Source organism: Salminus brasiliensis, chromosome 18 (assembly GCF_030463535.1).
Source record: "Salminus brasiliensis chromosome 18, fSalBra1.hap2, whole genome shotgun sequence".
Lineage (NCBI taxonomy): Eukaryota > Metazoa > Chordata > Actinopteri > Characiformes > Bryconidae > Salminus > Salminus brasiliensis.
Window position 1 is genome coordinate 11,337,632 of NC_132895.1, and position 23,041 is coordinate 11,360,672.

The 23,041-nt window shown below is 41.0% G+C and overlaps 1 protein-coding gene across 4 annotated transcripts in view; it reads left to right on the forward strand.

Moving 5' to 3' along the window:
• Positions 1-23,041, forward strand: part of whrna (whirlin a) — a 123,079-nt gene that overhangs the window by 55,570 nt on the left and 44,468 nt on the right. For all 4 annotated transcript variants that reach the window (XM_072662005.1, XM_072662006.1, XM_072662008.1 and 1 more), the window contains exons 3-5: positions 3,626-3,751; positions 16,667-16,875; positions 21,648-21,684. In XM_072662005.1, the coding sequence (XP_072518106.1) occupies positions 3,626-3,751; positions 16,667-16,875; positions 21,648-21,684 (372 nt within the window). The remainder of the gene's footprint in view (positions 1-3,625; positions 3,752-16,666; positions 16,876-21,647; positions 21,685-23,041) is intronic.

Sequence of the window (23,041 nt, forward strand, 5' to 3'; positions counted from 1 at the left end):
ACTGGAAGTTTTATCTCTTTATCTCTAAAGCTGGACATATAGTGTATTAGCATTAGTGTTGGCATCCACTTCTTTCTGAACAAGCTCTTTAGTGTTTCAAAACAAAGAAAGGAAACGCATGCGGTTCTCTCGCCGGTAAAACAGGGTGGTTCAGTAATATAAAGTTTTATAAAGGTTTAGATCATTTGGTCTGTTGTCATGTTCCACTGTAAAATAGTTCCACACTGCAGACTCTACACTCTTTTATTATGCCCTTGGCATGCCCTTATGATGCCCCTGGCAGTTCTAGCCTTTCCATTAATGGTGAATCTGTAGGAGTGACAGTTAGAGAATATTTGTCTTGGATCAATTATTAATACCAAACAATCCAGCAGTCAAGAAATATGACACAGCGAAACAAAAATGGAATGATGGAATGACATACAAGGTTGATCTTCAAAATACAATGATTTGTCTCTGCAAACAAAGATCAGGACTGTCCAGCCTATAGACTTGTCCATGGTCCTTCATGGATCGAAACTGAACAACACAAACTCTGCACAGAAAACTTATTGATGCACTTGAACTGTGGTGTTGACAAAGGCTTTTACGAGACCTTGGACAGCAAAGAAAGCAAACAGATTCTTGACCAAAATCAAGCATCATCTCTCACTCTCAGCCCTACTAACCAAGCTGCAGGTCTCACATTTTGTGCATATTATGAGAAGAACCATTTCATTGGTTATGCTTGGAAAAGCATGTTTGGAAACAATATATTTTAACATAAGACACCAAATTCAGAATCAGAAGACTTAATATGATGTAATCATCCTGAATTTTAAGTGGTTAAAAAGAAATTGTTTTAGATTTTTACTAGATTTTGGAACATTGCTATGAAGATTTGATTGTATTCAGCAACAAGAGTGTTAGTGAAGTCAGGATGTTTGATGATCAACACCCCACCTCACCCCTAACTCCTTAACTCATCTCAGTTAGTATTGGATGGAGCACCTTCATTCCAGAGAACACAGTTCCACTACTATAATTCTGGGGGGCTTTAAACTCTTCTAGCCCACACCTGCCATTAGACATGGTGCCAATAGGTTCAGATTTATCTGCTCCATAGAGTCCTATCCTATTGGCCATATCTCACTACAGGGACTAGACAAGCCGTGTGTGTGCATTTGCACATCTGTCTTCGTGCAACTTAAAGTAACTGAAATCATTTGCTATAAGGGGTTTCCACAAACATTTGGACATACACCGAATATGCATGCACATCCCCCCCCCCCCACCCACACATGGACATAAGTATTTAGACCCTTTGCTACAGCACTAGAAATTTTGCTCTGGTGGCCTTCTATTTCGCGTGATCGTATTTGAGATGAGATGTTTATACACCTTGGACTGGAGTCCACCTGTAGTAAATTAAGTTAATTGGACATGATTTGGAAAGACACACACCTCTCTAGGTCTCAAAGCTGACAGAGCGAAAATCAGGCCATGAGGAGGAAAGAACTGCCTGTAGAGCTCAGAGACAAGATTATGTGGCGGCACAGATCTGGAAAAGACTACAAAAAACATTGACCTCCCTAATTCCTAAATAGAAGAATATTAGAACAACCAGAACTAAGTAATCAGGGTAAAAGGGCTTTGGTAAGTGAGGTGACCAAGAACCCAGTAGTCACTCTGGCTAAACTCCAAAGATCCTGTGTGCAGAAGGATCACCTTCCAACAAGACAAAACTTTAATCACATAGCCAAGACACCACAGGAGTGTCTTAGGGACAACTCTGTGAATGTCCTTGAGCCAATCGAACATCTCTGGAGAGGCTGTCCACCAACAGTCCCCATCCAACCTGACAGAGCTTGAGAGGATCTACAGAGAAGAATGGCAGAAAATGATATAGTAAAGCCTTTCTAAAAGATTGAATGAAGAGCTGTCTAAGGGAAGTTTCCTTTTGAACGGATTCGGATAGTTTTTATGGTTGTTATGGTTCCATATATAGAACCATTGCCTTTACTAAAGAACATTTGAGGAACCCTTTTGTAAGAGTACGGGACGCTAACTTTAAATACTAAGCTCCCTTTAGAAGAGCTTTGGGAATTTGTAGTGTAACAGTCCTTCACACATCAAATCACATTGTAATGTTTATTTTTTAATGTGTGTTAATTAATGTTATTGTTTTTGAAGAAATTATGCCTTAATGCCTTATTGATGCGTAAGACTTTCGCACACTACTTTAAACAGCCTTGTCCATTAGGCTATGTAATTATGGAAAGTAATTTAAAATATGCAATGTCATTATGCAGATTATCTACTAATCATTGTAGATTCCTCAAGAATTATTTCATTTTAATCAGGGATTTTGTAAATCAAGTTTACATTTGTGTTTGTAAGGAAATATTCTCAAATATCACCTCCTTCTTTACTTGAAGCAGGTATAACGGTGCTCTCTCCTGCTCAGTTTATTTTCAGTGCTGCACAGACAGGTTGTGACTGGGATTGGGGCTGTTTGATCACTGAACGCTGAAGTGGTTTTCTGACAGAATTGTGTAGCACAGCAAACCAACCCTGTTTCTACACTCATTTACAATTCTGTTTGCACAGAAACTGACAGTCTAGAATCTGATTCAGTAATAGCTGTAATAGCTGAGGTACTGACTGCAGGTTGAAAGTTTTTTTGCTTATTGTTCAATAAATGGGTCGTTCTGCTTGAATATGATTCTCACATATCATGACCTGTAGCCTTTTCTTATAAACCAAAGACTTTTCTTGTCTTTTCATCCAGTTCTGTCAGAAATAACAGCTCACTGAAACTTCAAAATGATTACTTTGATAAGCACTTGTGTGTGTGTTGTTGCAATGTACATGTATAGAATGATTCTCTTTGGATGGTTGTACAACATGGTTTCAAAAGTTTTGAAAGTGTTTTGATTGATCCAAGTAATTAGTAAAATTATGCATCCAGAATCATTCACAAAAAAGATTGCCCTGAATTTTAAAAGTAGCTATCAAATCACATGACTTGAATACAGTATATTATTTATAATTTAATAACATCAAGTAGTTTCCTAAAACTTAAACAATTGAATAAAAGGATCTAGGAATACTGCCTAGGTTAGGGCCAGACTGTTTGGTGGCTTGTAATGATCCACATTTTAGAGGGTGAAAAGTGAGTAAATTACACTATACAATATACAAGATAGTAAGTAAATTAAAATATACAAGATACGGCACTTCAAATCCTGGGTCATGCTACCTTCCATCAGCCTGAAAGAGCGTAATTTGACATGCTCTCTCTGGGTGTGTAGATGTCTTGCTCTCTCCTTCACATCACTTCATTGTGATGCTGGTAGCCAAAGCATCACAGCTGGGTACCCATCGCTTTCCTCCCAGGGCGTTGGTTGCCCAGTGCCCGATGTATACCATCGGGAGGTTGTGATTTGATAGTCAGCCAATATCAATAAATTGAGTAGAATTTGCAATGTGCAAGTTATTACTGAGTAAAAAACGGCTGCACGGGTAATATGATTATTTCAGACTTATGAATGATAATGCATACACAGATACAGAGAGAATATATATATATATATATATATATATATATGTGTAGATTCTACAGCAGTGTGCTGTTGTGTTGCAGGTGAATCTGGTGCTGGACGATGGCCGCTCTCTGGGTTTGATGATCCGTGGCGGGGCTGAGTATGCTCTTGGAATTTACATCACTGGAGTGGACAGGGGCTCCGCAGCAGAGTGTGGAGGACTGAAGGTAGAATTTACACCTACACTCCTCTTCCCAAAAATCCTTCTCTCATGCTGATTGACCTACAAACATGTAAGCTTTATAGAAGACACATTAGTTCAAATCCCATTTAAAGTCATGAAAAATTGCAAAGCACAATTTCGTTTTTGTCAAATATCTACATTTAGAAATGTCTGTAATTTAAAATGAGTCTTATTACGTTTCCAATGGTCAGATTCATTTTTGTCTGTCTGTGTGTGAGTGTGTGTGCGTGTGTGTTTTATGATTCATGCACAGATGCTACGGCAAGCATCTGTGCATGAATCATCCCATAACTTTATAAAATCTTTATAAATAGCTTAGTAGATTGAAATATGTCTTCCTCTCTTACTGTCAGTAAGAGGACCACTGTGCAGTGGTTGAGGACATCAAGGAGAAATCTGTAACTAACCCTGTGTTTTACAGTTATAAACACAGTTTTAAACAGTCTGTTTATGAGCCTAAGGCTTTTGCACAGTGCTGTATGCGGCAAGGACATCAGACAACATTTTGTCTGCAAATTTCAAATTCAATATAATTCAAATTGATTTGTATAGCTTTTCACAATGGATGTTGTCACAAAGCAGCTTTACAGAGATTCAGGTCTGAGCCTCTTTTGAGCAAGCCAATGGCAAGGAACACTCCCTGAAATCAAGATGAAGAACCCTTGAGTTGAACCAGTCCTCCTCATGTTGACACTGGATAGCACAACAGAAACAGTAGAATAAACAATATAATGTGAAATAATAGCGATCTGTCATAGCCATGCTGTAATAACTAGTGGTGTACTAGTTATTAGTAGTGAACTAGCTAGCTTGGTTAAAACAGCTTAAGCCCTCTGACCTTCTGCTTTACCTATCAATCAGATGTTTATAATAATAATAATAATAATAATAATAATAATAAATGTTTAGGTATGTAGCAGCAAGGCGTGCAACGACTAACCTACTTAGTCTAATAAAACCAGTGACTAAATTAGTTGGCAACTTTTATAGGCAGTTAGTTGATGATGACATGTGTTTCTTGCGCTAACTAGGAGCAGTTTTGGATGACCATGGGATCATATGTCCCATGTTGAATCATATGAGTGTAGTGGAAACACACTTACTGAGCTGCTGTCCGTCATGTGAACGAAGCATGTGGATAAAGTGCCATAAAGCAACATGGCCACACATCCACAGCGCAATCACTCTGGTGTTAGTGTGCAGAGTTATATTAGTGTGAGGCGTGGCAGCCTCATGTGAACACAGGCTGAGAGTAAGAAGTAAATGAGGAGACCAATCACTGGTTGAAATATGAATATGGGACTTCTCGTAATGTCTCAACCTGGTGCCACTCGGGATGACGATATTGTGGCTCCAACCAGACTGTGTCAAAATAAAAGTCACTAATCCAAACATAGCTGTAACACAAAATACTTCATTGATTGAAACTGAAAGATACAATACCGTCGGTCCAGGTCTTCTCTGCCATTCCACCACCATACCTCTGCTTTTAGTCTCTCTCTCTCTCTCTCTCTCTCTCTCTCACTTTCTCACTCACCCCATCACTTCAGGCTCTGCCATCTCTCCTCACGATTTGATATCATCTTTTGCTGATGTGTGTGTCTCTGTCATGCTGCTGTGATGAAGGTACAGCTTTGCATGGTTAGAGGCTGCTACCGTGTGCTCTGTGTGTATGTGTGGGTGGGCAAGTACGCACACACACATCTTGCTGGTATGTCATACTCACATCAATCTGCTTAGATGTGCCTATTAGCCCCCCGCCGACTCAGCAGGCAGATCCAGATGGGCCCTAGCACTGCGAGGTCTGCCCGGCCTCTCTTTGCCACGTGCCTCATAGGCCACCCCTACAGTGCCGCTGTTTGTCAGGATAAGCTCTTCTTTGGTTTTGTCTGCCACTTCCATCTGTTTTTAATAAATATCCTCATGATATTTTGGTGCTCTTTTGATGTATGCGTCTGCTGCGGATGCGTCAGTCAGCCATGAGTGTGTGCGTATGAATGTCTGGCTGCTTAGCCCCTGCCTCAGCGCTGTAGCACTGAGTAATTTTCTGAGACAACCTGCCTTTATTCCATTTTCACACTGCATTGCCTCTCCATTTTGATGCTTTGATTTTAGATGAATATCGCCATTACATGGGGTCATGGAAATTTCTAGGCTCATGGAGTAAAGGCTGTTTTCTTCGGAGCGTGACGTTTAGATTTGTGCAATCAGAAGATCAAAAGAGGTGATGTGCTTTCAGTCGGGCCGGATCCGTATAAAGTCCAGAGACGGAGGCGGTTGGGAGAGAGGGAGAGAGGAAGGGAGGAGAATAGATATGGGTCTGTGAATGTCTTTTGGCAGCAAGCTTTTGTTGTCAGAAAAAATGAACAACGCATCGCTGCTCACTTGCTTGCCAGCCAGATTAAACTGACGGAGTTTTCAAATAACTGCTGTTGTGTTTGGGTCCACACGAGTGCACAAACATGCCAATACACTCACTCAGTTATATAAACTCATACAGTGTAGACACAGCACAATGAAACACATGCATTACATTACAGCACTGCACACACTCCAAACACACTCACATACACATTCATCCAAACACTGACACCACTGTCACACAAGACTCTTGTGTCTCTAAAATGGTGAAAAAAAACATTAAATATTTTAACTGATGTCATTATATATATATATATATATATAGTTCAAGTCATTTTGGAGTCTCTTAACCTGATCGCTTTGGATTACATCTCCAATAATGCTTCTCCCTACAGCATCACCATCACGTGCAATCGAATCAACCATTCCCGGAGTGGTTACTTGTTCCCGCTCCCCAGAATTCTGATTTGCTTCACCTGTTCACAGTTCCCCTTTGTGTATATATACCTGGCTTTTTCGTTTATGCTTCCTTTTTTACCTTGCCTTTATTGTGTATGATCTTGTTTTGTCTTTTTCATTTATCACCCATGCTGTGAAAAACACCTTGAATTTGCCTTGCTCATATTCGTGAGCATCTCCTATGTTCACCCAGCATTACAGGAGCATTTCTATTGGTCCATTCATCATAGAATTCTTCCACAATGTAAAGAACAACTGCCATAATCATATATATGCCATAATCAGAATCATGCCATCCTACGTTTTTGCACATTTGTTTTTTGTTACAATATTTATTCTTTAATTTTTTTTTTTATTCATTATTTTTTCCATTTGGAGACTAGTTCCTGTAAAATAAGCATTACAATATTTAAATTACAAAAGCACATTTTGTATTTGAACTGAATACTAAAGTACTTTATTGAAACAATATTTAGTAACACAAGCACAAATTAGTTTAGTTCATTAATTTATTTGCTGCACTCACAGTCAGAAGGCTGAATATACTGCACAAGGAAGCGCTATAAGCACTTAACCAATTTGTGTGTCTGAACCCAAACCAGTTAAATCTCAGATCTCATGAGTGCATGCGTTTTCTTTCATTTTTGGAAGGGAACATGCAGAGAACAGCATTAATTTTTATCATTTTAAGTTTCACCCCATTTTCTACCCAGTTTGGCAGGGCAATTACCCAATCCCCATTCATGTGAACTTTCCCCATCACTAGCAATGCCCCCAAAACTAGGAGGGTGAAGACTAGCGCATGTCTCCTCTGACACATGTGAAGTCAGAGAAAAGTGTGGCTGACACTGATACAGGAACAGGAAGAGCCATCAACCCACTCCTGAGAGAGCAAGGCCAATTGTGCTTTCTTGGGCTTCGGCTGCCGAAGACAAGCAGCATGACCCCGGATTCGAACCAGCGATCCTCGGATCATAGTGGCAGTGCACCTGGAGATAGAGAGCAGAACTCTAAAAGACAGAGAGAGAGAGCAGTACACCTAATGAAAAGGGAAGAGAAATTACCCAGAGGGTAGCACTCTGAACAATAGAGAAAACACCCAGAGGGTGAACGATAGGGAAAGAAGAAAAGCAGCACCAATTATATTCTTCGGGATTGTTCCCAGGAAGCCATGGTGGCATTGCTGGGGTTAGCACTCACTCACTGTGTCTCTCGAGGACAGAGTGAAACTTTAGACAGGTACTCACAATCTCACAATCTTTGCCTGCTGACTCTTAAATGCTATCTTTCTGCAAATGATACAGAACTACTATTGGTATCTTCCTTTCGAAACCAAAATGTGCGCCCAGCAGCTAAAATCCTGCATATAGAATTGTAGCCATGCATTTTATTGAAGCAATGAAGCTAATGAGTCATCAGTATTGGTCTGCCAATGCTGCAAGCATGGTGTAGCCTACAAGTGGCCTACAGTGGTCCTCGCCCATGGGGAAAGAGGAGACAGAGAGAGTGAGAGAGAGAGAAAAAAGAGAGACAGGAGAGAGATCTGCCCCCTGGGTGTGATCCACGGCTTAGGAAAGAAGCAAGCAAGCCTCTGAAGCAGGCCACCGGACACCTTGAGTGATCGTGTTATTACAGCCGAAGCAGACAAGCCACACACACACACACACACACTGTTCAGCGTTCTGGGTAGAGGGCCTATCCATTACGCACAAGCGCTCACAAGCCTAGGGCTTTGGTATATGGAGGCTGCCTCTGTAATGCCCAGAGCCATGTGAGCTACCCAATGAGATGATATTCTCATCTATGAAAGGAGGGATATTTGTGGAAATGGCAACCCATTACTCACCTTTATGCCCGTAGAGACATTGCTGTCTAGTAGATCCAGTCATATGGAGCAAACAGATGTGCCTGCAATAACACATTTTTGATTTGAACAGGACAAATCTTCAAGAGTTCAGAGCGACAGACTGTCTGAGAGGTCGATCGGCCAAGGCATGTTTGGTGTCTGAGGTTTGCTCCTTTAGTTTTGCTCTGAAAATACAGGGCTAATATAACAGAAGTCTCTGCTTCACTTTATTTAGATAGGTAGATGATCTACTGCTGATCATCACTGTTAACAGACTGTCTACAAAGCCATGGTGGCATTGCTGTTGGGGCTAGGGTTATGATTAAGACCAGAATTAGAGTTAGAGTTAGACAGACAGGTAGACAGACAGGAGCAATGGGCTGACATGTGGGGGGACAAGTGGACGGGCGAGCAGTGCATGAGGTGGGTTTCGGCTGGATAAGCGGAATGGATAAGTGGTCAGCATTTGTGGATGATTAGTATTCATGGCCAACTGGACGGGGGCTTTTGGTGGACTTTATGTTGCACCCATTGCTGTCACAGCTTGTCTAGTCTAATGGCAGGCATTGGCTAGAGTGGTATAAAGTCCCACAGCATTAGGCTGTGAAGCGGTGGAACTGTCTTCTCTAGAATGATGGCGTTCCATAAGATACTTATGGGATGAGTTGGGGATGAGGTGAGCTGGTGACCATCCAACATCCTAAACTTAATAACACACTTGTCGCTTAATACAGTAGTGCTCCAAAATCTAGTAGAAATGCCTTCTTCCCTGGACAGAAGAAACAGTTATTCCAACAAAAGCAAGAAATTAAGCACAATTTTTAATACCCTTGATTTCAAAAGAAACTGAGTAAGCAGATGTCTCAATACTTTTGTCCAAGTAGGTATGTATGGTGTCACATTGCTAACATTACAGTCTCAAAATGAGAAAAATTAAATGTTCATGTACATTTGGGGTAAGGAGTAAACTGTGTAAGTTAGATTTCTTAAGCACTCTTTTAACAAATAACTTAAACTAATTCACCCATTTACTGATACAAGTGCAAGGTTTATTGAACATATGAACCACAGAGTCGAAAACTACACTCCAGCATCAAATCCATCAGCAGAATACAATAATCACAGGCTAGAAGACCAGCAAAATATCAAAAAACAAGAAAGCCTTTCGACCAGTTGGAATTTTAAAGGATCGTCATGTAAACTGCTGACATTTCTAACTGATCAGGAAAGTGACCACAAGTGAGGCACGTGTTCTGCCTTACCTGAAGGCAATAGAATAAGGACTTACGCCAAACACTTTCCCTGCATTCATGCGCCTCCATCAGGGGGCTTGATGAAAACGATGATGATGATGATGCACAAATGTTGTTAAAATAAGCACGTCCTGTCTCTTTTTTACTCACCCGGGATGACTATGATGGATGGGTTTAATCCCATCTCCTCTATAAAGATTATGACTATGCATTCTCTGCTGGCAACAGCGATGCTAGTTTGTAAACATTCCTCGTGCCCTTCTTCTCCTCTCTTGTCTTCATCCATCGTTCCTTGAGGACAGGACAGAGAACGTGTGGCCGTAAAATGCTGGAGCCCTTAATAGCCGATGCGGCCCATGGAGTCCTAATTGGGTAGAATAATGAGGTCTCACTGGAAGGTCTGCTGCCTTGCTGGCGCTGAGATGCAGATGCTGTCCAGGCTGCTGCTGGACCAGGACCTCTGCTGACCTGGCTTTATCAATATGGCTCCACTGGAGGACGACTCTGTTCCCCGTGTTACTGTCTTTCTCTCTTTGTCCCAGTCATACCCCCTCTCCTTTTGCTCTCTCACACAAACAACATAATTGAATGTAGTTCAAGTACACAGTTAGAGAGGTCAGCTGTCTGTCATTAGTCCTAGTTGGGTGTCTAATATTGTTAAGCATGCGCACTTGGGCGGTATGGTAAACTTGTGGACTACTCAGTCATGGTGTCTTTGGTTAGTGCTGCAGTGCTGTGCAGAAGTTTTAGGTACCTAAGCACATTATTTAAAACCATTTCTTTCAGCAATAAGAGAGTGTTTCCTGTAAACATTTCTTTCAGCAATAAGAGAGTGTTTACTGTAAAACGTCAGATCACATTAGCACATATGCAGGTAAACATAAATACAGTAAAAAGGGAACAAGCATTTGAAGAAGGTAGTAGAGATCTTGTGGGCTAGTCCGAAGAACAAAGATTGGTTCCAAATTTCTCCTGGACGCCCCCCAGTTCAATTCCATCACCAGCCCACCTGATTTACCATCATTAAGAAGTGATTTTTCAAACCAGTGATGGATGATATCTATAAATAATACTAGACCCCCAAGAGGAGAACTTGGGAGATTGTTTAATGAACACAGTGATGTAAAAAACACTATTTTTTTATTAATTATCTAAACAAACAACATCAAAGAATGGTTCATATCCAATGCAGATGTGCACACACCATAGGGCGCACGGCCAGAGTAACATATTTGCAGATGAAACAGCCAGGCTCGGAGGCCAGTGGTACTTGTGTGAGGGTGCATACACCTCAAAAATGTAAACACCACGGCCGGTCCACGTGGTTGCCCATATGCACCTCGATCGGTCATTGGGGCTGCTAAATTTGTGCTGCTGCCTCGTGTAGTGCTGTAAATGGCGTGCATGCCGCTGCCCTTTGTTTGTAAGCCAGTTTCAACATTAACTCCTCTTCTTTAATAATCAACAACAATTGCCTTCTATCCAGCCCCATGGTGAGGTGTTTCTTCTTTAACTGCACATTTACATACAGTATAAAGTCACAATAACGTTAGCATATCGAACAATATATGGACATGACATCGATAATTATAGCTGACTCTAGTGTAGGAAATGAGTGCAGTGCACACAGTGACCAATGCATAGATAATAGCGCCTCTATACACACAATGATGTAACTGATCACCCTGCAATCCGACACAAAAATATTTTATTGATCCTAGAAAAGTATCATCAGAACATTCAGTATCCATGTTAACAGTGTTACGACATTATGATCTTCATTAGCAGTCTGTATATTTGTGTTATGCAGCTTTATGGGAAATGGCTTGCCAGTCCCAGTGGGGTTGCAGTGAAGGACAAACACAACCTACTTTACAAGTACAGTTAACATTTTATTGAACCACAGTATCTCACTTGTGGCTCGTTCACTGGAAACAAGCAGAAAAAGAGCAGAGAGTGTGGGCTCTTGCTTTATGGCTTTGAGCCACACTTCTGTTGCACATTTGGGCCACTACTCGAACCAAACCCCATAACTTTTCTAAATGGAGAACGGATGATACACCCGGGCACTTTTGGCTGTATGACTGTAAAGCATTTTAATGTGAGAGGCTCGTAATTCATAATGGTCAAATTACTAAAGCTGTTGTCAAAAAAGAAAAAGCTTTTTCGAAGGCTTCATTTATTCCACAGAGGGAGATTAGATTATACTGGAGCTCAGTCTTTCCAAGATATGCTCATTTTCAGATGAGCCTGTGATCTGCATACTAAAATTGGTTGTGCATGTGCCAATGTATTTATACAGTCCCTCAGGTTAGTCATGTTTTCAGCGGGGGGGTGGACGATATGGCAGAAATAATATTATTGCAATATGTGAAGACACGTTTTCGATACAAAATACTCTTACAAACCAAGTCAGAAACTTAATTTAGAGACTTAATTCATTTAATATCCAGTGAAATGGCATTTAGGTACATATAATTTATTTGTCAGCATCAGGACACAAAGCTAAAAGGCATATTTAACAGAAATAACAGGTGCTTTAACAACTACATTGAACACACTGTTTCCAAATGTTTGTGGACACCCCTTCTAATGAATCCATTCAGCTACTTTAAGTTGCACCCATTGCTGATACAGATGTGATACAGGTGCATGCACACACAGCTTGTCTAGTGCCTGTAGAGAAGCCAGTAGAATATTACTCCCTGGTGCAGATTAATATGAACATATTGTCACTATGCCTTTTGCCAGGCCCCAACCATTGAGCTGTGGAGCAGAAGAACTGTGTTCTCTGGAATGACGGTGCTCCATCCTATACATTTGGGATGAGTTGGGGATGAGGTGGGGTGGTGATCATTCAACATCCTGACCTCTTGTTGCTTAATGCAATCAGATCTTCACAGCAGTTCTCCAATACTGTATCTAGTATACTTTTTTTTTAAGTATACTTTTTTTTTTAATACCCTTGATTTTTTCACACCTCCATAGTTCAGTCATGGACTTTGGACATGGAGCATTTTCTCCCCATCCAAGTAATCTGAAACACAATCACTGATGTTGAATCCTGGACTCTGGGGTGATCAGTCATTTCAGTCTAATTCTGTGTAGGTACCCCTAGTGTTACCAAAACAGCTCTGACATATTAGAGCACATTTGGTAGGTACTGGGATCACTGCATACTGGAAACACCACACATGACCTGCCTAATGATTTGGAGATGCTCTGACTCATCTAGTCAGATCTTTACACTTGTCTATTTTTCCGGCTTCCTTCAGGCCAATTATAAAAAACTGACTGTTCACTTGGTGCCTAATATGCATATCCTACACCATGATAGGTGCTATTGTAACAATATACTCAATGCTATTCACTTCACCTGTCTGTGGTTTTATTGGTATGGCTGATGTGTTTGGTGTGGCGCCACTACCTGCCAGTGAGCTATCACAAGATGTGGGAGACTGGGGTTCGATTCACGGTCTGGGTGACTATGCTGCGCTACACCAATAAGAGTCCTTGGGCAAGACTCCTAACACTACATTAGCCCACCTCTGTAATACGAGTAACCTTGGAAGTCGCTCTGGATAAGAGTGTCAGCTAAATGCCATGAATTTAAATGTGTGTAAATTTATAAGCATGTAATTAGCAAGTGTTCTGATTATACTCATGATATACTCAGACAAGCATATTGTGACTTTATCATAATCATGATAACACATTGTCATTTCCTTAATCCCTGCTTTTAATACTGCATATTAACTTTTCCATGTGAGGAATGAGTGATATACAGATGCTATCTCAGTGCAGATTTGGAACGTTTGTTTTAGGGCTCTACCGGGAGCTCTTGCATACAACGAAAGTTCAGCTTCCTCACATACTGTAAAATATTTGTTATTACTGTCTCTCTTTTTCGATCAAATCCATCCATCCCCCCCAGTCTCACCATAGCAGGAAAGAGCAAAGAGTCAATATCTCACCCCCCACCCCCTTTCCTCCGTCCATCACTGGGGAGAAGAAAGGATGGAAATGCCAGAGGTGCTGTGGTTCAGTGAGTGAAAGTGCAAATGCCACACTTCTCCCATCACTTATTCTCTCCATATATCGTGCCAGATGGAAACGGAGGCGCTGATAGATGGGAGGAGAAAGAGAGTAAAGAGAGGGAGGCAAAGCAGGGAAAGCGAAAAGTGAACAGAAGAGACAGAGTTAATGTGAGGATAATGACTATTGACCTCCATGCTGTTGTGTCGGAGTCCCACTGACAGCCTGTCCCGCCCCACCCCTAATCCTGCCCGCCTTCACCTGACTGTCTGAGTGTAATATCACTGGGGTCCCATGCTGAAGATGAAGGTCAGGTGCATTCTGGGAACAGGGCACAGTTCAGAGAAGATTAAGTGGTGACGAGCAGGCCTGGCTTTTATATGCTGCTGTTATAGCTCACACATCCCTGCTTGGAATTGCAATCTTCATGCTGAAGGTCAGCATGAACCTGGAAGAGTCTGCGAGTTAAAAGCTGCATCTGAACAGTCATGCTAATGCTTTTGTGGGCTTTTGTGAAAAGGCCTTCTTCTTATATGGCTCCCCTATTAAAGACCTTTTGACTCTTAGGAGTTATGGCATTTCTTATCGTCCAGTTCATTGTTATTCATGAGTCATTTTGCTTGCTCAGCGGATAGCGATTGTACATTTTTGAGAAAGTTACATTTTCCAAAGTGTGAATGCAAAGAGGATCCTGCCATCTTAATTAAACTCTAAAAACATTTTAAAAACACAATCAGACATTAACCTCTTTTATCCAGCCTTCCTATAGACTCCCAAAAAGTGACTACTTGTCCTGTTATCTTCTAATTGCCCCCATGGTTTATCAGTACTGCACACTTTCGCATTCTTTTAGAAATATGTTATTGTATTAATCCAAAATTAATGAATCCTCCTTGTGCTCCAGCTCTAATGAAATTGGGTCCTTACTGCTTTTAAAAAATCCGCTTTTGGCTCAATTCCCGAAGCTCTTCAATTGAGAATGCTGTGTTTCCTTTAATAAGCATATCCATTATCTGATAAGATGGATAAAGGCCTGCTCTCCTTTGTGCTTTGCGCATCCCGAGCAGAGAGATACGGGCGGAGATAAAAATCCATGAGCCGCAGATGCCAGAAGTGGAAGAGCATCGAGGAGAACAGCCGCTCCCGTGCTTCCCCATCGATCGCTCCATGGTCTCTGGAGTTCACATGGAAAACACAGCATTATTATTCATGTCCATATTGATCAACTCCACATTTATTAATATCATCATCACTGGAGAGGTAGCTTAATTACCCTGGAGCTTGTCGGGTGGGGCGAAGGGGCAGGGCAGGCATTGATCCAGAGAGGGAGAGCGCATGCAGTTGGTTAATCCACTCGTGGATACACACAAACACAATTATCTCCCATGGGGTTGGACAGGTGAAGGAAGAATGGATTGCAGATGAGGGGAAAAGAGGAGGAAGAGACAGAGGCTTCTCATTGTACTCGCTCCATATATCCTAATGGTTAGAAACTCAGCCACTGTGAGGGGAGGAGAGATGGAGTGAGAAGTGGAAGAGAGAAAGAAACCAAGGAAATGTAAGAAAATGAGCAGAAGTAATGTGAGGATAATGACTCAGGATAAATGGAGGTGCAGGATAAGAGATTAGGGGTGTAACAATACACCTGGGTCAGAGGTCTGTTCACAATTCTTACAATATTTAAAAGATTTGAATGAAGGAAAAATTACTATTGTGACCTTGTTGTGTAACCTGACTGGTGATATTTAAGGTGTGGTTTAGGTGTCATTTGGTGTTCAAACAGTGCAATTGTAATGTATTTTGTCACATCAGTAAAAAGTCTAAAGGCAGACCCACTTAAAATTATGCAGTAATTGATTAAGGCGTGTTTTCTTTGGTTAGTTTAGTCAATGTTTTGTTCAGCATCTTAGTTTGATCAACCGTATATACTTAGAAACATTAGTAAATGAGCTGCAGCTGAAACTTTCCTCCCCCTTAGTTTGTTAACTGGTTATTCCCACCTGCAGATTAGGACTCTACTTTCACATGGAATGGGAGGCCTTACTTTTCTTAGACCCCAACCACAGAGGGCCGTGGTGTTGATTGGATTTAAACTTAATCTCCTTTCTTTTGACAAGCAAGCAATTAGACTGTTGCCCCACTCTAGGCTATTAAAAATATTTCATCCTGCTTTTGTTGGAGTAACCACTGAACTCACCACTGCCCAGAAAAAGGCTTACTACTGCATTTTAGTGCATTGCTGTGAGGTTTTGATTGCGTTCAGCGATGTTAGATGATCACAGCCCTACCTCATCGCCATCTCCAGAGAACACAAGTCTACCGCTCCTCAGCTCAATGCTGGGAGGCTTTATAAGCCCACCGCCTCCTATTCTATTGGCTGTACTTCTCTACAGGGACTAGACAAGCTGTGTGTGTGCATTTCCACATCTGTGTCAGCAACCTTAAAGTAGCTAAAATAGCTAGTAGAAAGGGTGTCCACAATTATAACATTTGAACATATAATGTGTGTAAATAGGGGACATATTTCTAGAAACATTACAAAAGAAAGACATTATATATTTTAAAGAAAATATGTAAGGAATTAAAACAGATTTAAAACAGTTTATATAATATTTGTATACATATTTTAAAAATGGTTATGCTGTAAATTGTAAAAATTCGATTTAGAGGGATATAGGGAGGTTTGGTTAGGCACTTTTATTTTTTTACCTTTTAACTTGAACAAGACCTTGTTAGTGTGCCGGCAGGTCCGCAGTCACCACCATCCTGTTCATGGAGTAAACCACTCTACTAATCACCTCTAACACCTTTCTGATTTCTTCACCACTCGTTCACTGTTGATCCTTTGGCTCTCCAGCCTAGCCCCCCTGCTTCTGCCTCTGACTCCACTGCCCATTGCCCAGCCCACCCACCCTATCCTCTCTGTGGCCCTCCCTCTCCACAGGTAGGCGATCAGATCTTGGAGGTGAACGGGCGGAGCTTCCTGAGCATCCCTCACGATGAGGCTGTGCGCGTACTGAAATCCTCCCGCCACCTGATGATGACCGTGAAGGATGTGGGGCGGCTGCCGCACGCTCGCACCGTAGTGGGAGAAACGAAGTGGATCGCCAGCTCACAGATCACTGACAGCTCATCTAGCAGCAGCGTTGCAGGGTAAGAGAGTGAAGGAGGGAATAAGGAAGGTTATTTTTTGCACACATCTCATTTACAGAAATTATTTCATACACTGAAATATTTCTTAGGGAGCAAGAGAAGAGTGTAGGGGTGTGTTATGACTGCATGTTAATCCATATTGTTATTTATTACTTCACAATTTCTTTATTTCTTAATTTCTCAATAATTGAATTTTTTAGATCACCGGTATCATCGCAGGTCCCTAGAACACTAAACAGTTGCATGCTTATTAAAATATATATTTTTATTTTATAGAGGTCAGGTTGCTTTGCTCCCCAATCCAATCCGAGTCTCTTAATGCTGAGTATCAACCGATATCGATCCATTTAAAATGTTGTGTTTGTATAAATTGTAGAGACTTTCTTAAAATTACTGTTTTATAGAGTGTTTGTTATCTTATAAGCCAGTCTGACTCACCTCCCTGACCAATCAGCTCCCAGCCCATTTAAAACACTATAGTCTAATCACTTCCTGTGTGTGTGTAGTGGCACACATTCTGTACTGATATCTGTTGTTGTTGTTGGTCTACTGGTGTGAAATAACTGGTTTATAGTGGGTGAATGTGCAGTGATTTGGATAACTATAGCGTGTGTGCATTAGCATTAGCGCTAGCAAACAGAGCATTTCAGCAATAGTTTTTTATAAAGGTTCAGATATTATGGTCTGTTTTAATGTTTTATCACACGACTATGAGTTCAAGATGGTTACACACGACTTTAAACTTAATTACCTTCTGAAAACGTCCGTACTGCTGCCAGCTGGACGTTATTGTCCGTTAATGATGCATTGAGGCCACCAGATTAAAACAAAGACTCAGAACTGGACTGGGATTAAAATGGTTTATACCCAATCCAATGAAATATTCCTAGATCGGCCCTTATCCCAATCCACCAGATCAGATCGGGACATCCTCTTGCCATTAACAGTAATTATTATGGCAGACGCTATAATGTTTAATGTAATGATGTCATAAGTTTGTCACAGGCTAATTTAAATTCATAATATTATATTTTATGCACAGTATAATACAAATGATATACCATATGACATCTGCTATCACACGCCTATGGATTCAAGTAAAGCATTACCCTGTGGTACTGTATAGTGTAGTTTTGCAAACCTGTTTTGTTAGTACATATGAAGACGACAATATGAAGATTTTCCCATATTAAAGTGTTTTATAGCAATATAACAATATTATAGGGGGTAGCTGTGGCCTAAAGGTTGTAGAAGCTGTCCTAAAACTGAAAGGTTGCTAGTTTGATCCCCTGGACTGGCAGGAAGTGGGAATGGGGAAACTAAAGGAACACCACTTTCTCCTCCCTCAACATTCATGGCTGGGGTACCTTTGAGTAACCACTACTCTAGTTGTTTGTATTTACTGCCCTAATTCACTAGTGCATGTTAAATGTGAAGGTTAAACTCTGTTGTAATGCTGTGCAATTGCTCTAAAGTGTGTCTCTAATTCTAATATTTTTAATTTAGTGTGAGCCTTATAAGAAACACTGATCAGCTGTACATTTAGTGCAATTAGTGCAATGTAATTGAATGGATATGGAGTGTGATCGGCCACTAGGTTCGCGTTTTGGACGCATGTTAAAATATTTAGATAAATATTGTGTATCATGAAAATATCTTTTAATATTTATGTCAAAGAATGAAGAAGAAATAATCCAGTCTGTCTCACATCCCTGACCAATCGGCTCCCAGTTGTTTTAAAACACTGCAGTCTAATCACTTCCTGTGTGTAGTGGTACACACTCTGGACTGATATCCTCTGATATCCTGCTAGATGTTTTCAATTTCATCACCAGCTCACCTGATCATTAAGCCCTGATTTACCAAACCAGGTGTTGGATGATAACTATAAATAATACTAGACTCCCATGAGGAGAGCTCTGGAGATGTAAAACCATGCCTTTTTGTATAAATGCTATTAGTATTTATTTTAATATTAGTGTTTACTGAGTAGGTAAACTCTTACTGCCCAGAAAAGGAGCTTTTTCATTCATGCCTAAAACCTTTACACAGTGCTGTATAATTATACATGTTTACACGCTTCCAGAGCTAAGGAAGTAATATGTGCTGGGCTCATTCCAGCATCACATGAATCTGTTTAATAAATGATCAGCTTGAGAATGTTCTGACCTGTTTTCCAGCTCCTTGCTGGAATGTCAATAGATAAGGAGAAACTCTGGTATCATTAGAAGCACTTAACTGACTTTCTATCCCTCCAGCACCACCAGACTTTTTTTTTTTTTTAATTGTTGGTTATTTCATGTGAAGTTTGTTTGAAGACTTATTGGTGACACTGATATCATCTGCTTTTGTGCCAGTTTTGGAGCGAGTTTTAGAGCAGAAATGTCTCTATATTTGCTGCTGTCTCGGCCAGCACAAACAGCCTGTGGGGGTTAAGGCTGCATGTTTGTGTTTAATGAATTGCCAATTTTGCGCTCAGACATGCTGATTTAATTTGAGCCCAGGAGCTGCTCCAAGGCTGGGTTTAATTCCCCGTTTTAAGAGCAGGCTGTGTGATAGCTGACTCTTTGATTTTTCCATCTCTTTGCATCTTTTTATGACCCCCAACAGCCTACTAGCAGGAAGAGTTGTGGATGCTGCAGCTGGCTCCAGGCCTTACAGCTGTTTGCTGAAGTCAGAGTTGAACAGGGAACTCAAAACACTTTTATTCCTGAAGCATCTCCTGTACTTGCCAGAGTGTGCATCACCAATAGTGCTCTCGTTTCTCAAGAGAGAGTCTGTGCATGTGTGTGTCTCAAGGGTGAGAAATCAAAAATTGTCGTTGTCTAATGGTATGACTTTTACCATATTGTGGTTGCAGTTATAAGATCAACCACAAAGTAGCATAAACAGCTGTTTTTGTATATTGCAATATTTTGATAGAAATGTATATAAAGTTCATATATCGCCCACCCTAAATGTGAGGATATGTGTCAGTATCATTTGTTCTGCAATACTTTACGATTCCCCTTGTCTTGAGAACAGCATCAGTCATGTCAGTTTCATGGCTATGGTTCATTACCAAGCATAAGACAACACTGACACCCCCTCATTCCAGGTTGGGTAAATAGGTCCAGAAAAATACCTCCTTTTGTTTATTAGTTTTGGCAAGAATTATGATCATGTAACATGTTTTATTCAGTTGCCACCATTTTTCACATTTATTCTGCAAATTCAATGGATTGCTGGATGAACGGATACAATAAAATGAGGCAAAAACATTAATTTAACCTCTTTAATTTAACTCCTCAGAATCACTGGTGGTTTCTGGCTCTTTCCCAGCACTGTTAGAACTTGGGAACAGCTTCACTCAGTTTGCATGCCATGGCCATAAGGTGACTTTTATTATAGAGTTTAAAAGCAGTGGGTAACAATGATCTCACATTCCCCTTCTTGTTTTCACCACAGTACCATAAAGGGGGTGTAAGTAAATGCTAAAATAGGTACACACACAAGCTCTAGCTGCAGTGTAGCCCACAGTCGGTTTGTGGAATAGTAGACTAAAATGGGCAGGAACGTTCTCAAGAGACTGGTGTAAGCCTAACCTGATGGGATTAATGTTGGTATTAGAGCATTACAGGGGGCATGTACAGTGAGCGTGATCGGTTAGCATGTGCAAAAAAAAAATGTATGTATGTGTTAATGCACTTGTATATTTGTCTCTACACAGCAGGAACAGAATGTCAGTTTGATGTTACAAAGATGTTGAACTCTTAACGTTGGGCAGATGTTTCAACTTTAATTGAAATTGAAAATAAGGTTGATGTCAAAATCCAAGTGGTACAGATGTTGAATTTTGGTTGGAAATCAAAGACACATATTAGTCAAAAAACACTGGTTTGTCATCAAGCTCCAACATTAGACAAACGTGGGTTTTTGGGTGTATCAACATCTAACAACGTTAGAATTACATGTTGTGTGAATGTTAACATTATAAAGTTTAGCAGACGTTGAGTTTTGGTCACCATACATTACAACTCAGTGCTGGTATTTGAGGTCTATATGGTGTTGGCATGTGACGTTTGAAAGACGTTGGATTTTGTTCACTTAACATCACAGCTTAAGACGTTGGCATTCAACCAAATAACGTCTATCGACGTTGGTGGCCGGCTGCGTATGTGTGTCTGCATGTGTGTTACTGCACACGACAGACTAAAGCCTTTCTGCCGTGCCCAGTGCTATTGCACTTATCATTAGCTTTAATGGGGGTTGGCCGGTGGAGGTCCAGCTGTAGCAGCGCACTGTCAGGCCAACGGAAAATGCAAGGTGGCGTTTTATAAAAGGCTGTTTATCAGGTTATTGCTTGGCTCTGCTGGAGTGAAGTACACCTACACAGAAGAGGCCACAAGCCCAGAGGACTACACCCACTCTTACTAATGTTCCTGTCTCATCACTGCTGCAGAGGGAAGCTCATAACTGAGCACCCCACATAGACTAGAGTATAGAGTAAGGCATCTACATGCAGACCCATTAATCAGGATGATAGATGCCAATTTCTAAGTATGCATGCCTCACATTCAGGCTGGGAAATTGCTGTATTTTGTTTTACATGGTGGTCAAAAGATGAAATCTGGTCAAAGCTATGTAATTACAGCTTTATCAACACCACATTTCATTCCATCTAGACGCTATATTTCAGCAGTGAAGGCGTATTGACCGTTTTGAATTGTACCAGAGCACTTGCATGCCACAGTAGCTGCATTGATTTCTCGTTATGTCCTTCTCTCCTGCAGGCTTTCTCTGGATCACGGGGCTTCAGCCTCAGGAAAGGTGAGTGCAGCTTTCCTTCATCTGAACACAATGTACTCGCTTGTTTCACTTGTTAACACACCAGTTCTCACGGGAAGGCTGCTGAATAGAGACCACTTGCCTCTGGTAATTATATCCCTGCAACTAGCCTTTTACTGTAGGCCTATTTTTGGTGTTTATGCTTTCATAATGTATTTATGCTTTCCTCATTGGCTGTTTTATGAGGGATATACGACTGCAGGAAAAAGAACCGCAGTGGAAAACACTGCAGCACATTGTCTGCTTTCCTTGCTTTCACCTGTGTGTAGCCATTGGCCTGCCTAAATATTATATGATTAAGCTGATTGCATGTGGATCCATTGCGTGCAGCTTTGCAACTTGTGTTCTGACAAATCTGTGGTCATGAATGAATTAAAATCTAGCATGACATACAAAGACGGATGCATCTCTCACAATTAAGGATGTATACTGAAAAATCCTCTCAGAGGTTAGATATACTTGCATATACATTGCTATGCTGTTGTAAATGGGCCTGCTCAGCATCTGTCTGAAAACCTCAGCACTCCTTATGTGTCTGCTGGTCCTGCTGCCAAAACAGCTCTGATCTGTGATATACATTGACAAGTTTTGTAACTTTAAAACCGAAATGATCAGAGCAGGCGACCTTCTTCCATTACTCCTAGGACCTCCAACATTCGTTTGTATATTACAGATGCTTTTACCAGTGGACAGGGGTTAGCATGGGCACTGGGTCTGGGTTGTGGCTACACAGCCCAAAATGCTGTTGACACATTCCTCCTGTAACCATCATTAAAAGTTCTGTGATTTGTGCCACAGTAGTCCTCCTGTTGGTTTGGCCCAGACAGAATAGCCTTTTTGCCCTTTCTCATTGATGAGCCTTGGGCATTACCATCTCAAAATAATACAGCAGAGGACAGTAATTACCGTGGGTGGTCTTACGTTTACATGGTGCCCATACAGTATCATCCTGCCTTATTATAAAACCGATTAGTTAAACCATCAATCTGACCATTACAAAAGTTAAACTGCTCTGAATCAGGAGGGAGACACTGGTTAGCATTAGCTTAGTTGGCAGCATAACAGTCTGCTCACCACATAACAAATTCTGGCTGTCTGGCTACCAGAAAGCACACATATAAACATTTAGACGATAATGACTCGAGCGACTGGGGACAATTGATTGAATGAAGGACAGAAAGCTGAATTTAAAGATATTGGATCCTTTTTGGATCCAGCTCGGCTACATCTCCACCGAGTATAACTGCCGAGCTACCCACACAAGTGTTGACGATAAAAAAACTTCAGAGAGAGTGAAGTCGAGACTGGTGTTGGGAGTAACAAAGGTGAAAAAAGGCCG